Below are 12134 nucleotides of genomic sequence, written 5' to 3'. Positions count from 1 at the left end.
GGCAAAATTTAAATTATATTTAGTCATAATAATTTTGGTAAAATTAACTTCTTTTCAATACAATTCAATGATTTTTAAGGGGTGAAAGTTGGTTCTATTTAACCTTTTTCTAATTTAAGGAAGAAAAAAATGATCTTCTTTTTGGTAAATCAGTTTCTCCATTTCCATCGTGGCCAGTTATGTTTTTTTTTCTTAAAAAAATCTTACAAATAGGTACATCTTTGTACATAAACTACCACCAATCCTAAATAATAAACCCATTACTTCATATTTTCACAAAGTATGATTTTGTCAATATGGGTCCTGACCTTCTCCAACATACATCACAACCCCTCTTTCATTTTTTTCAGTAAGCATGTATTAAGTTCTTACTGTGTTCCAGGCACTGTGCTAGGTCAATGGAGAGATAAAGACTAAAATTAAATAATAATAACAATGGCTATTTACATAATACTTACTATGGGCCAGGCATTGTGCTAACTGCTTTGCAAATATTATCTCATTTTATCCTCACAACAACCCTTGGAGGTAGATCTTATTCTTATCTCCATTTTACAGATGAGACAATTTAGAGGTTGAGTGACTTGCCCTGGGTTACAGAGTTAAAAGTGTCTCAGTCTGGATTTGAACTCAAATCTTCCTCAATCCAGGCCTGGTACTCTATCCCCTGTGCTCCCCTAGCTTCTCCTACCTTTGAAGAACTAAAATTCTTTTTACCTAGTAGATGATTTTCATGAATTACCATGACAATTGCCATTGCCATAAGAAAACTAAACTAAAATTAAATCCCCTTATGGCCAACTTTCTGGTGAGACTCTGTGTGTATGTGTGTATGTGTGTGTGTGTGTGTGTGTATATATATATATTTATACACACATACATATGCATACATACACACACATATATATACATATATACATATATATGCACACATATATACATATATACACATATATACACATATGTATATGTATATGTATGTATATGTATGTATATATAATATATATATGTATGTGTATAATATTATATATATATATTATATATATATATATATATATATATATATATATATATATATGCTGGTTCTTTAATGAAAGATACAGGATTCATTGCTGGACTGACTTCAGAGCCCTTCTGTTTTGGGATAATATTTGCCAAAGATTTGCCTTCCACTTGGTATAATCTTTGAGAACCCAAGGACATGCCTGTACTCTGATGAGGAATTGGAATGAATCCTTGTTAAGGGAATCTAATGAACATTAGTATTAAAAAAGATGAAAAAGAATTTGAAAAAAATCCTATATTTTCAGTAGTGCTGTTCATTTCTAGTGAAAGAGGTTGGAACCTCTCCCCTTTTCTATTAAGAAACTCTTACTATAGAATGGGAAATTGCACCTTCTTTAGCCATTACTGGGATGTGTAGGTTATGCTCATCAATGCCATTGATAGACATGAGAAATAAACAAAGAAAAAAAAGATGAGGAAGGGAAGCAGAGAGAATGGTAACAGAGTGGAAAAAGAAGGTAAAAGGAAACATGAAGGAAGAAAAAGAAGGTGAAGTGTTAGAAAAATCACTGGATATTTTTATTTCTCTTCTGGAGATTGACATTGTCAAGGATTTCTTTGAGAATAGGAAACTAAGAAGTTGTTTCTATCAAGAACTAACAAAATCCTCATAGAGAACTTAATGCTTCCCTTCTTAGATTTTTTTTTACAATGTAGATTATGAGATCCAGTCAATTTTCTACAAAATGCTAAATTGTTGAAACGTTAAAAAAAACTTGCTTTTGTCTTGGCATATTTTTTTAATAATCTCTTAATGACTGTGATTTTAGTTAATGTTATCATTTTTTTCTAACACAGAAAATGATACCAGAAAATTTGCCATCCCCAACCCAGAAATACAAGCAAAAATATCAGCAGTATGAGACAGAAATGAAAGAAGGATATAAGTGGTATAGTCAGATAAATTCAGAGAAGAAACGACCAAATGTTCCATGGCAGCAGCCTCCAGAGATTATGGATAGAATGGTACTGTACTATATCTTTATGAGTCTCTATAAAAGTTTTGAATGTTCCTAACTTTAAAAGTGACTCTTATCATTCTTTGGCTTGCTTATCTTTCTTCTTGTTTTACTCCAATAATTGCAAAACATTAAATATATATTTATGTTGTTATAGAAAAATGGTTCCTGGGAGTTCAGGTCACCAGACCCATTATTTGGTGTTGGGATTCTTTGTACTGCCTTTCTCTCCCCTACATTTCTTCAACTTTCTTTATTTCCCAAGGATTCATAGAGAAGAAGCTGACTTTTTTTGCTTTCTAGGTCAAGTTGCTGTTGTGACCTTTCCATTGCTAAGCTATGAAGAGTAATAAGCAAACTGTAACTGAGTGGAAGGCCTTAAGGATTTGGAATTTCCAAGATATAGGAAGGAGTTTCTCATATCTGCTGAAACTCATGACATATGTGTGCTGTGGCCCGTTTTCTGAGAAGCACTGACTATAACCTTGTAGTTATAAACATTATGTGTAATCTTTTTAGCAATAAAAGTTTGTTTCTTCTCACGGCTGAGATGGACTTTATGATAGAGGACACAGTTTGCCTTCTCATTTTTGATAGACTTTATTTTATTTGTTTCAGAATCTGAGCTGAGTATGTTTTATACATCCATATAATACTGTCATCTTGAGTTTGAATAAATTTGCTTTTACATGCCACTTATAAATTTTCTATTATACCTATGATATAATTTGTTAAATTTTTAAAGTACACTTGAACTTTTTGAAAACTCCATATGTTCTAAAACTGATTTTATTTGTATATTCTTTGTTAATAAAACTGGATACATGCGTTTCAAGGTAGAAAGGAAGAAAACAAGCATTTAGTAAGTCACTGCTATGAACTATGTTTAAATTTTTGTACTAAACTTTGGGAATATAAATAGAAAAGCAAGAATGTCCCAGCTCTCAAGGAGAGCATTTTCTAATAGGGGAGACAACACTTATAGAAGGTATTGGCCACAAGTCAGATGAGAAGGGTAGGTCCAGCAGAAAGCAAATGGAATTCAACTTCTTCAATGTCACTTCCATTGCTAAAACCATATATCCTTAAATCTGTGTCCTTTACATGGCCAGCTGGCTCTTCTCTCCTCTCCTCTTCTCATAAAAAGCTTTGAGTAAATTTTTCCAAAAGAAGTTTTTTTCAGCAGGATAGTATCTGTGTACTGATAAACAAAAGGATATATTCAAATAGAAAGCCCATTTAAACAACAGTGTAGTTGCTAAAAGGATGACTGTTTAAAAATTATTGCATGGATAAAAACAACTAATAACTTTACAAATAGTATATAACAACAGTTATTTTTTTTTAGTTGTTCCAAATGTGTAAAAATTCACTTAAATTGCTCAGTGTTTAGCTAATAAACTTATAATAGTAATAGAGGTTATAGTGTACTTTAAAATTGTATTGTAAAAGAAACTCCCAAACAGATTTATACAAACATAACCATCTGGTATCAGATAATTTCACACTCTGCTGGAATCCAGGATCTGTTTGTGTGTATGTATGTATAAATATATATGTATGTTATACACCATGGTCACATTGACAAACTAAAACAAAGCCTTCCACTAACATCTGTTTTACTAGGTCATACCCTAACATTCCAAATTATATGTTGTGGAAGTTTTTGTTGTTTTTTTCCCCCTGCATGCTCTATCCAAATGGAAACATATGTTTGCTTTTATGTTAGGGAGTACTAAGCTCTTTTATAAATAAGTTAGTAACAGCTCTTGCATTTACTGTTGGAAATATTTATAAACTAGTGAGAATAGGACAGTTATTTTCCAAAAGTGGAGGTATATAATATTCACTGATGGGAAGAATATTGGTGTCATGTAACAGATTCGTTAAAAAAAAGATATAGGAGGTAATCGAGTCCAAATACTTAGCTGAAAAATGTAATATTCCAACAAGTGATCACCCAGCCCCAACTAAAGACTGGCAATTTTGGGTAACCTACTACCTTCCCAAGGTACAACACATTGCATTTTCCAACCACTTTAATCATTGCCTACTGGAAATCTACCTCTTTTATGACCGTTCTTTAGTACTGTCTCTTTCCTTTTAGACTGGGCACAAAGGAACTCATTTTTGAACTAGACATGTGATTTGATTTGTATAGGATACTGGCATCCTCCTCATGAGGAAACAATTTTTTTCTACCATTACAAATCAATATTTTCTCTCTAATTTATAATCTTAATCTTACAGTTGCCTGGGGACACTGAGAGATTAAGTGACCTGTCTAGGACTGTAGTACCAGAATGTATCAGAGGTTGGGTCCTGAACTTACCTCTACCCTTTCTAGGCCTTCTGGCTCTTGAGCTGAATAGATCTAATGTCTCTTTTATGTGTATATTCTTTTTCTATACAAGAAAGTCTTTATCAGTCCTCTAGATGCTAGTATCATCCCCCTATGATTATCTCCCAACATAGCCATTATACATCGTGCTTGTATATAGTTCTTTGCATGTTATCTCCCCCAGCAAATTGTGAGCTCCTTGAAGTCAGGGCCTGTTTTTGCCTTTCTTTGTATCCCCAGTGCTTAGCACAATGCCTGGTACATAGTGAATGATTAATAAATGCGCGTTCCCTTAACTATAGACTAAACATCCCCAATTGAACATTCACTCTTCTTATGACACAGTCATCCTTCTGGTCAACCTTTTTTTTCTCATTCATGGCCTTCTTAAAATGTTGTCCTCGAGTCTGGATAAAATACTCTGGATAAAGGCTGAGCAGACCTGTCTATGTTCTAGTAGTACCATCATTCTCTGATCTGGACATAATGCTTCTGTGCTATTTGCTTACACTGAATTTGTAGGCTACCAAAATCTTTTTTTTTTTCATATGAACAATTCTCTCCTCACTACCATCCTATCCTTCATCCAATGAGGTAAAATTTGTAAAAAAAAAAAAAAAGCACTTAGCCCAGTGTCTAGAACAATGCTTTTTCTCTCCCTTCCTCTCCATCATCCGTATGAGGAGGAACCCATCTTAAACCCAAATATAAGACTTCACATTTATTTTTTTTCCTTATTAGAGCCATCCTATTCAAAATCTTATATCTTGATTCTGTTATCTATTAAAAAATCTCCCTTTCAATTTCAAGTAATCCTCTAATTTTATAAACAAGCTGACCATAGCTTAATCCAAGGCTTTGGTTTCAGACAAAACCAGGCTAAGTGCATAATAATCTTAGGTCATTTTGCTGGACATCTCCCTCCAGTTTGACACAGAGCCATTAAAAATGCCCTATGGGTCCTTTCATTCAGTCATTTCTGAGTACATCTAAATATGATTCATATCTTTCCATTTTGTCCACAAGAACATGATGAGCTCTCAAATGCCTTGGTAAAATCCAGGTACAACTATTTATCTTCAGAATTTCCTTGATTTAGTAATCCAGGCAAAGAAATGAAATTAGTCTGCTATGGCTTGGTCTTAATAAATTCATGGTGGCTTATTGTGAGCACTCCCTTTTAAATAATATTTTCTAGAATTTTCCAAGAACTAAGCTCACCATCCTATAATTTTCAGAATCTAATTTCATATCTTTCTTTTTTTTGCCTACAGTCCACAGCACCTCTCCAATTTTCCTTAGTTCTATAGAGAAGATGACACTTATGTAAGGCTTATTTGCTTATATATAAGTGTAATTGGAATGTAAAACCCATATATAGTAAGTTACTTCAAAGAGGAGTTCTAAAGGTTCTTTATAATCTTTCACTTGGGAGGAGGAAGGAAATTATTAAATGGCTAATACAATTGACAGTGGCTTCCAAAGTTCTCTTTGAAGATGAGGTGTGCAATAATGATCAACTGTTGTTAATTATGGCATTGTTCTCAGGTGAAAAAAAAGATAGTATGATATGGTAGAAAAGCATGAACTTTAGAGTTAGGAAAACTGAATTCTAATCATTGCTCTGTGACTTACTAATCTCACCTCTCTGAACTTCACCTTGTTCATTTAGAAAATTAGAAAAGTGGACTTGATCATTTTTGAAGTCCTTTCTGGCATAAAATTTGTGTTATAAGGATATCTTAGCATGACTAATTATATTGAATCACATAAACAGGTCATAGAAAACAGATAAGTTTATTTTATGTTCATGATTTCCTTATAGTCAAGTGTGTTTTATCCCAAAAATGTTTTAATTGATTAATATTAAGGTAATTAAGCTAATACCACTGGACCAGCAATTCAATTTTTAGATCCCTTTTTAATATTTGCTAACATTTAAACAATAAATATTAATAATGACAGAGAGTTAGGAATAGTAATAGTGAAATGCTTTTTTCCCATGGTGAAAAACAAGATTTGGTCTGAGATTTTTATTTTGGAGTTGGAGGATAAGGAAATATCCTGTTGGTAAGGTGATTATTTTTCTATTCAGAAAAACATAAAAAAAACCTCCTAAGTATCAGAATGCCATTTAGTGTAAAATAATTCGTGATTGTCTATTCATTTGTTTCATATATATTTACTGATAATATATAGCTTTGAAATTTCTGCCCAGATCCAAAGTTTATGTTAATCCAAACTTTAGAATGGTTTTGTGCACTACTGGTTTAAAGTCTGATATTATTTTGTTAAGATTGATTGTTCTGTCTAAATATGTTTATTTGTGCCACGTGCATTGTTCTACACATAGAATGCACAAGTTGAAGAACAGGTCAAGGACAGTGTGACAGCTTTGGACAGGAAAGCTCTTTTGCAGCAATGTTATACAAATAGCCCTTTCAATATACAGCAGTGCCAAAAGAGATCAGAAGCTGTAAGTTAACATTATTTGGACTTAGTAATTTGATGGCCTATATGATTACTTTTTTTTCTGATGGGGAGGGCATGGGATTTATTTTCAAATGTGGATGAAATCTGATTTTAAAAAATGTAGATGCTTTCAGTAGGAACTGAAATATATATCTATATATATCTATATATATACATCTATATCTATATCTATATCTATATCTATATCTATATCTATATCTATATCTATATCTATATCTATATCTATATCTATATCTATATCTATATCTATATCTATATCTATATCTATATCTATATCTATATCTATATCTATATCTATATCTATATGTGTGTGTGTGTGTGTATTATAACTTTTTATGATATCCTAATGTACTTTTTAAAAATGATAATAACTACCATTTATGACAGTGGACTTACCTAGCATAAGAAATGTTTTTCTTATGATATATGTATTATTTTAAAGAATTTTAAACTTAAACTTAACACAGAAAGAAACAGAAAAGAAATTCATGATGTATTAAACCCCTTCTTTCTACTTGATCAGTGAAAAAGTAAAAACTTCAAAAAGCTGTTTTTAAAGTTTAGACCTTTTTTGGTAGTTAATTATTTTAATTAAATATTTTATTAGCAACTTAATATTAAACATCTCTATAATTTAAGTTAATCACATCATTGCATCAGTCATATCATTGTAGATTTGTCATATCAATGCAAGTGGACAGAAAATGATAGAAAAGAAAAAAAATATGTAGTAGAGAGACTTTTAAATGATTTTAAAATAAAGGTAATAGGTGTGAAATGTCTTGCTAGCTGAGGTATATTTCTCCCCATGTCTACCCCCAAAAGAACCAGATCAAGAGTCTATTAAATTCTCAGGTGACGTGATGGAATGAAACAAACACCAGATTTGAAAGCAGGCAACCTGAGTTCAGAGACCAGTTTTGCTAGTTATTGCTGGTGGGACCCCAGTGAAGTCACTTAATGCTTCCGGACTTCAATTTCCTCATCTGTAAAACAAAGGGTTATAGTAAACGTGAAGGCTCTCAGCCCTATGAACTTGGTCTTTTAAAAATATCTTAATTTTCTAGGCAGGTAATTGGCATAGTGTATACAGTGTTGGCCTTGGAGTCCAGAAGACCTGAATTCAAATGTGGCCTTAGATACTTACTAGCTAAGGGACCCTGGGCAAGTTACTTAACCTCTCTCAGCCTTGTTTTTCTCATCTGTAAAATGGGGGTAATAATAGCACCAGCTTCACAGAGTTGTTGTGAAGATCAAATGAGATAGCATATGTAACATGTTTGTAAACTTTACAGCACTGATGAATGCTAGCTGTTATTATTTATAATAATAATTGTTTCCTTTGTTATCCTGTATATTTTATTTTACACAATTTAAAACATTATTCTAAGGATGGCTCCATAAGCTTCACTAGACTTTCAGAGGGATCTAAGACTCCAAAAAAGGTTAAAAATCCCTGATTATCTCTAAATTCTACACCAGCTAAATTTATGATCTAATAAATATCTCTATAAACAAAAATGCTACATAAATGTGAATTGTTTTTCTGGAAAAAATGCTCAAAACAGTGTTTTGGATTCCACTGTTAGCCTATTTCATTGCTCATCTGTACTATGGGAAAAAGGAAGTGTTATTTTTTGTTACTTCTTACCCTTTCTTTTTTCTCTTAGGAAATTGTAGCTGCCAAGAAGAAGCAGCAAGCTGTGATAGAACAAGTAATGATTGATCAATTATCCAGGTAAAATTTTAGTACTAAGGAACATTTGTCTAATAACAACTTATTCAGTGTTTGCAGCTACTTCCCTTCCTCTTTCCTTTCCCCTTCTGCGTTTCCCTTCTCCATTCCTCTTCTTCTTTCCATTTCCCTTCCCTTCCTTTCTCCTATGGGCAAAGTCAGTTAACATGTCCAAATTTCAGGGTTGAAATGTCAATTCTGTCGAAATGAGGAGAATCATACCAGCAGTACCACAGGATTATTGTGAGAAAACGATATAATATACATAAATTCCTTTGTAAGCCTTAAAGACCTATATGTAAAAGTTGGCAATTCTTTTCATTATATCCAAGTGAAAATACCCTTTAAGAAGTTGGAGCTGTCATTGGATTTTGGGGAAGAGATCAGAACTGGATGTAGATATTGGAGAATTAATCAGGCATAGAAATCATAATTGAAGCTACGAGAACTCAAGGTTATGCTCCCCTTAGTCCGTGAATATACTTTTTTCTTTATATATGAAATCTTAAATGCTAACTATATTGAGAGCAAAATGATCAACAGTCACTCTAGTAGCTGAGGACATGGAAAAGCTTTGCTGTGATAGTCTAGCAACTTGTTGACATCAATGAGTGTCTTAGCATTCTCAATTTTTTTTCCATTTGATTTCAAACAATATTCATGGTAAAATGGCCAAACAACAATATTCATTTTTGTGCTGTCCGTATGTTTTTCATTTATTGGTTTTAATTATACTATACTCCTTTGGTACATATCTGAGATAGGTACAACTTCACAAGAAATGTAGTTGATCTCGTACAGGTGAACTATCCCAACTATTTATAAATAGATGAGCAATGGAGCAAATACAAGAATTACATTTAATTGTCGATCAATTTGCTTTGTATTTCAGAGCAGTCATCAGTGACCCAGAGCAAAATTCAATAATTGGTAGCCAACAGGTACCTTATCTTCCTCTTTTCCAAGAGAAGGTGCCTCTACATCTTAGGAAACGAACACTACATGAAACAAAGTAAGACTTTTAAAAGTTGACAAATTCTAGCTATGCTTCTGGTGTGGAAGGTTTTTCCCCTTCTCCCTTTGCCTCTTTTCCTTAAAAAAAAGTTTTATTTCTTCCTATAAGAAGGTTAATGATGTATATCATTTTAAAGACTTCCTCTGAATTTACAAATTCATTTTCTAATGCTTCATTTATAGTACAGGAATGGGCTTAGGATAGATTCAAATATCAATTTTTTAATCCTTTTTCTTTTTTTGATAACCCATTTCACATTGGTTCCCAACTGGCCAGTTCCGCTTGAGTCCCCAGCGGGGCAGCTCCTACTATTTACTAGTCATAGAAGTTGTTGTTCTTCGTTCTCAGAAGAGGACTATGACATCAGAGAGGTGATGCCATGACACTCAAGTGGTTCCTAGTTGAATACATACTTGGATAGATACTTTCCTTAGTTTGGTTTCTCTGTTGATTACAATTACAAGCTATCCACAATCTTACGTTCTTTAATATTCGTGTCCATTTCCTTCTGTAAATGTGTCACCAGTGTATTGGATACTTTTCTCTACCTCTTTTTTTTGTTTGTTGTTTGTTTAACTTCAGGCAGAAGCCTGCATATGTTTTTATGGTTGGTCTATGGGCCCAATGCCAGATTAACACAGGAGTACCTATCAGTCTGTGACTTTTGCTTCATTTGTTTCATTTATTGCGATACAGTTGCAGTTTGGCCAGGAAATCCTGAGGATCTTTCCCTGCCAAATTGATTTTTTAAACTAGATACAAGAGACCATTTCTGCCTCACTTCTTAACCAGCTTTAATTACTGATTGGGCCTTGCCTCAGACAACCGAGACCTGGGAAAGACCTTAGCTTAAAAAGCCAAGGTCTCCCACTGCATCTAGGGCCATCTCCAGCCATCCTTATCTATATCTGGCCACTGGACCCACATGGCTCCAGAGGAGAAAGTGAGACTGGTGACTTTGCCCAGTCTTCCCTCACTTAAATCCAATTCACTTGCGTGTCATGACATCACCCCCCTCATGTCATGCTCCTCTTAGAGAATGAAGGACAAACAACAAATGTGAACTGAGGTCTTCATGAATTCCAGCCCAGCGCTCTATTTATTACACCATGAAGCTGCTGGTCAGCCATCTTCATAATTTGGGTGTAAACCGCCTTGACTTCTTATTCTCTCTCACCCCACGCATTAAATCAGTTGTCAAGTTTTGTTTTTACCTCGACATCTCTTGCATCAGACCTTTTTTTTTTAACAGTGATCACCGTCATCACCTCTTTCTCTGGCCTCGAGTCCCTCCTCATTTCCATTTTTCCTCCATAAAGCTGCCAGAATGATTTCCCCAAAGTGCAGATATGACCACGTCATTTCTCTACTCAAAAAACTCCTACGCTCTACTTTTCCTTGCAGCATCACGTATCAAATCTTCATAATCTGTGCCCCACTTAATCTATCCAGGCCTTATGCATTATACACTCATTTATATAACCCAGTCATACTGATTTTCTTAGGTTTCTCACACGTGTGACTGTAAGTCTCATCTATATTAAGTGCATATTATCTTCTCTTGCTAGATTGTAAATTCCCGGAGGTCTGAAACTGTTTTTGTATCCCCAGTGCCTACCATAATATCTGGCCCAGAACAGGCATTTAGCATGTGAATTGATTGATTCATCCTCCTTGTGTAACCGCGTGCATTCAACCTCTATTGGACCTCAGTTTCCTTGTCTGTAAAATGAGGAAGTTAGACTAGATCTGGGATGGGGAACCTGTGGCCTTGAGGCCTAGGTCCTCAAATGTGGCCCTTTGACTGAGTCCCAACTTCACAGAACAGATCCCCTTAATTTGTTCTGTAAAACTTGGACTCAGTCAAAAGGCTATACCCAAGGACTTAAAGCTCACATGTGGCCTTGAGGCCACAGGTTCCTCACCCCTGGGCTAGATGGACTCTGAGGTCCTTTTCAGCTACGTTCCTTTTCTTTTTCTGCTTTTTTTTTTGGCAAGGCAGTTGGGCTTAAGTGACTTGCCCAAGGTTGCACAGCTAGTGAATGTAATGTGTCTGAAGCTGAATTTGAACTCAGGTCCTCCTCACTCCAAGACTGGTGCCCTGTCCACTGTGCCACCTAGCTGCCCCTTGGCTATGTTACTTTTAACAGATCACTTGAAAACATGTTACTGTTTTAGAAAGGAGAAGTACTTTCATTTAAGCTCCCCCCAAAATAATTAACTTTTTTCTTAACAGGATAAAAACCCATTCAACATTAACTGAAAATATGCTTTCGAACAAGTTGCAATTTGATGCTCGTATTTTGTCAAGGTAATTGCGAATATTAATATAAGCATTCCTTATCTACAAATAATACATACAAATGTTAACTTTCTTGTGCAACTTAAATATGAGATGTTAATTTTAAGTTAACATTATAACTGAAGAAATATGAATTTAAACCATTTTTAATGAGTAGATATGACTTATTTTGTTATGTAACAAATTATAAATAACTTTAAAATATGAATAGAAAGACACTAGCA

The 12134-nt window shown here is 34.0% G+C and overlaps 1 protein-coding gene across 1 annotated transcript in view; it reads left to right on the top strand.

The window, feature by feature from the left end:
- Positions 1-12134, top strand: part of CAPS2 (calcyphosine 2) — a 59334-nt gene that overhangs the window by 9257 nt on the left and 37943 nt on the right. Inside the window, exons 6-10 of the mRNA XM_020968900.2 lie at positions 1864-2031; positions 6719-6841; positions 8529-8596; positions 9486-9605; positions 11845-11919. Coding sequence (XP_020824559.1) covers positions 1864-2031; positions 6719-6841; positions 8529-8596; positions 9486-9605; positions 11845-11919 — 554 coding nt within the window. The remainder of the gene's footprint in view (positions 1-1863; positions 2032-6718; positions 6842-8528; positions 8597-9485; positions 9606-11844; positions 11920-12134) is intronic.

Source organism: Phascolarctos cinereus, unplaced genomic scaffold, assembly GCF_003287225.1.
Source record: "Phascolarctos cinereus isolate Bilbo 61053 unplaced genomic scaffold, phaCin_HiC Scaffold_1;HRSCAF=81, whole genome shotgun sequence".
NCBI lineage: Eukaryota > Metazoa > Chordata > Mammalia > Diprotodontia > Phascolarctidae > Phascolarctos > Phascolarctos cinereus.
This window is presented reverse-complemented; position numbering and strand designations above follow the sequence as displayed.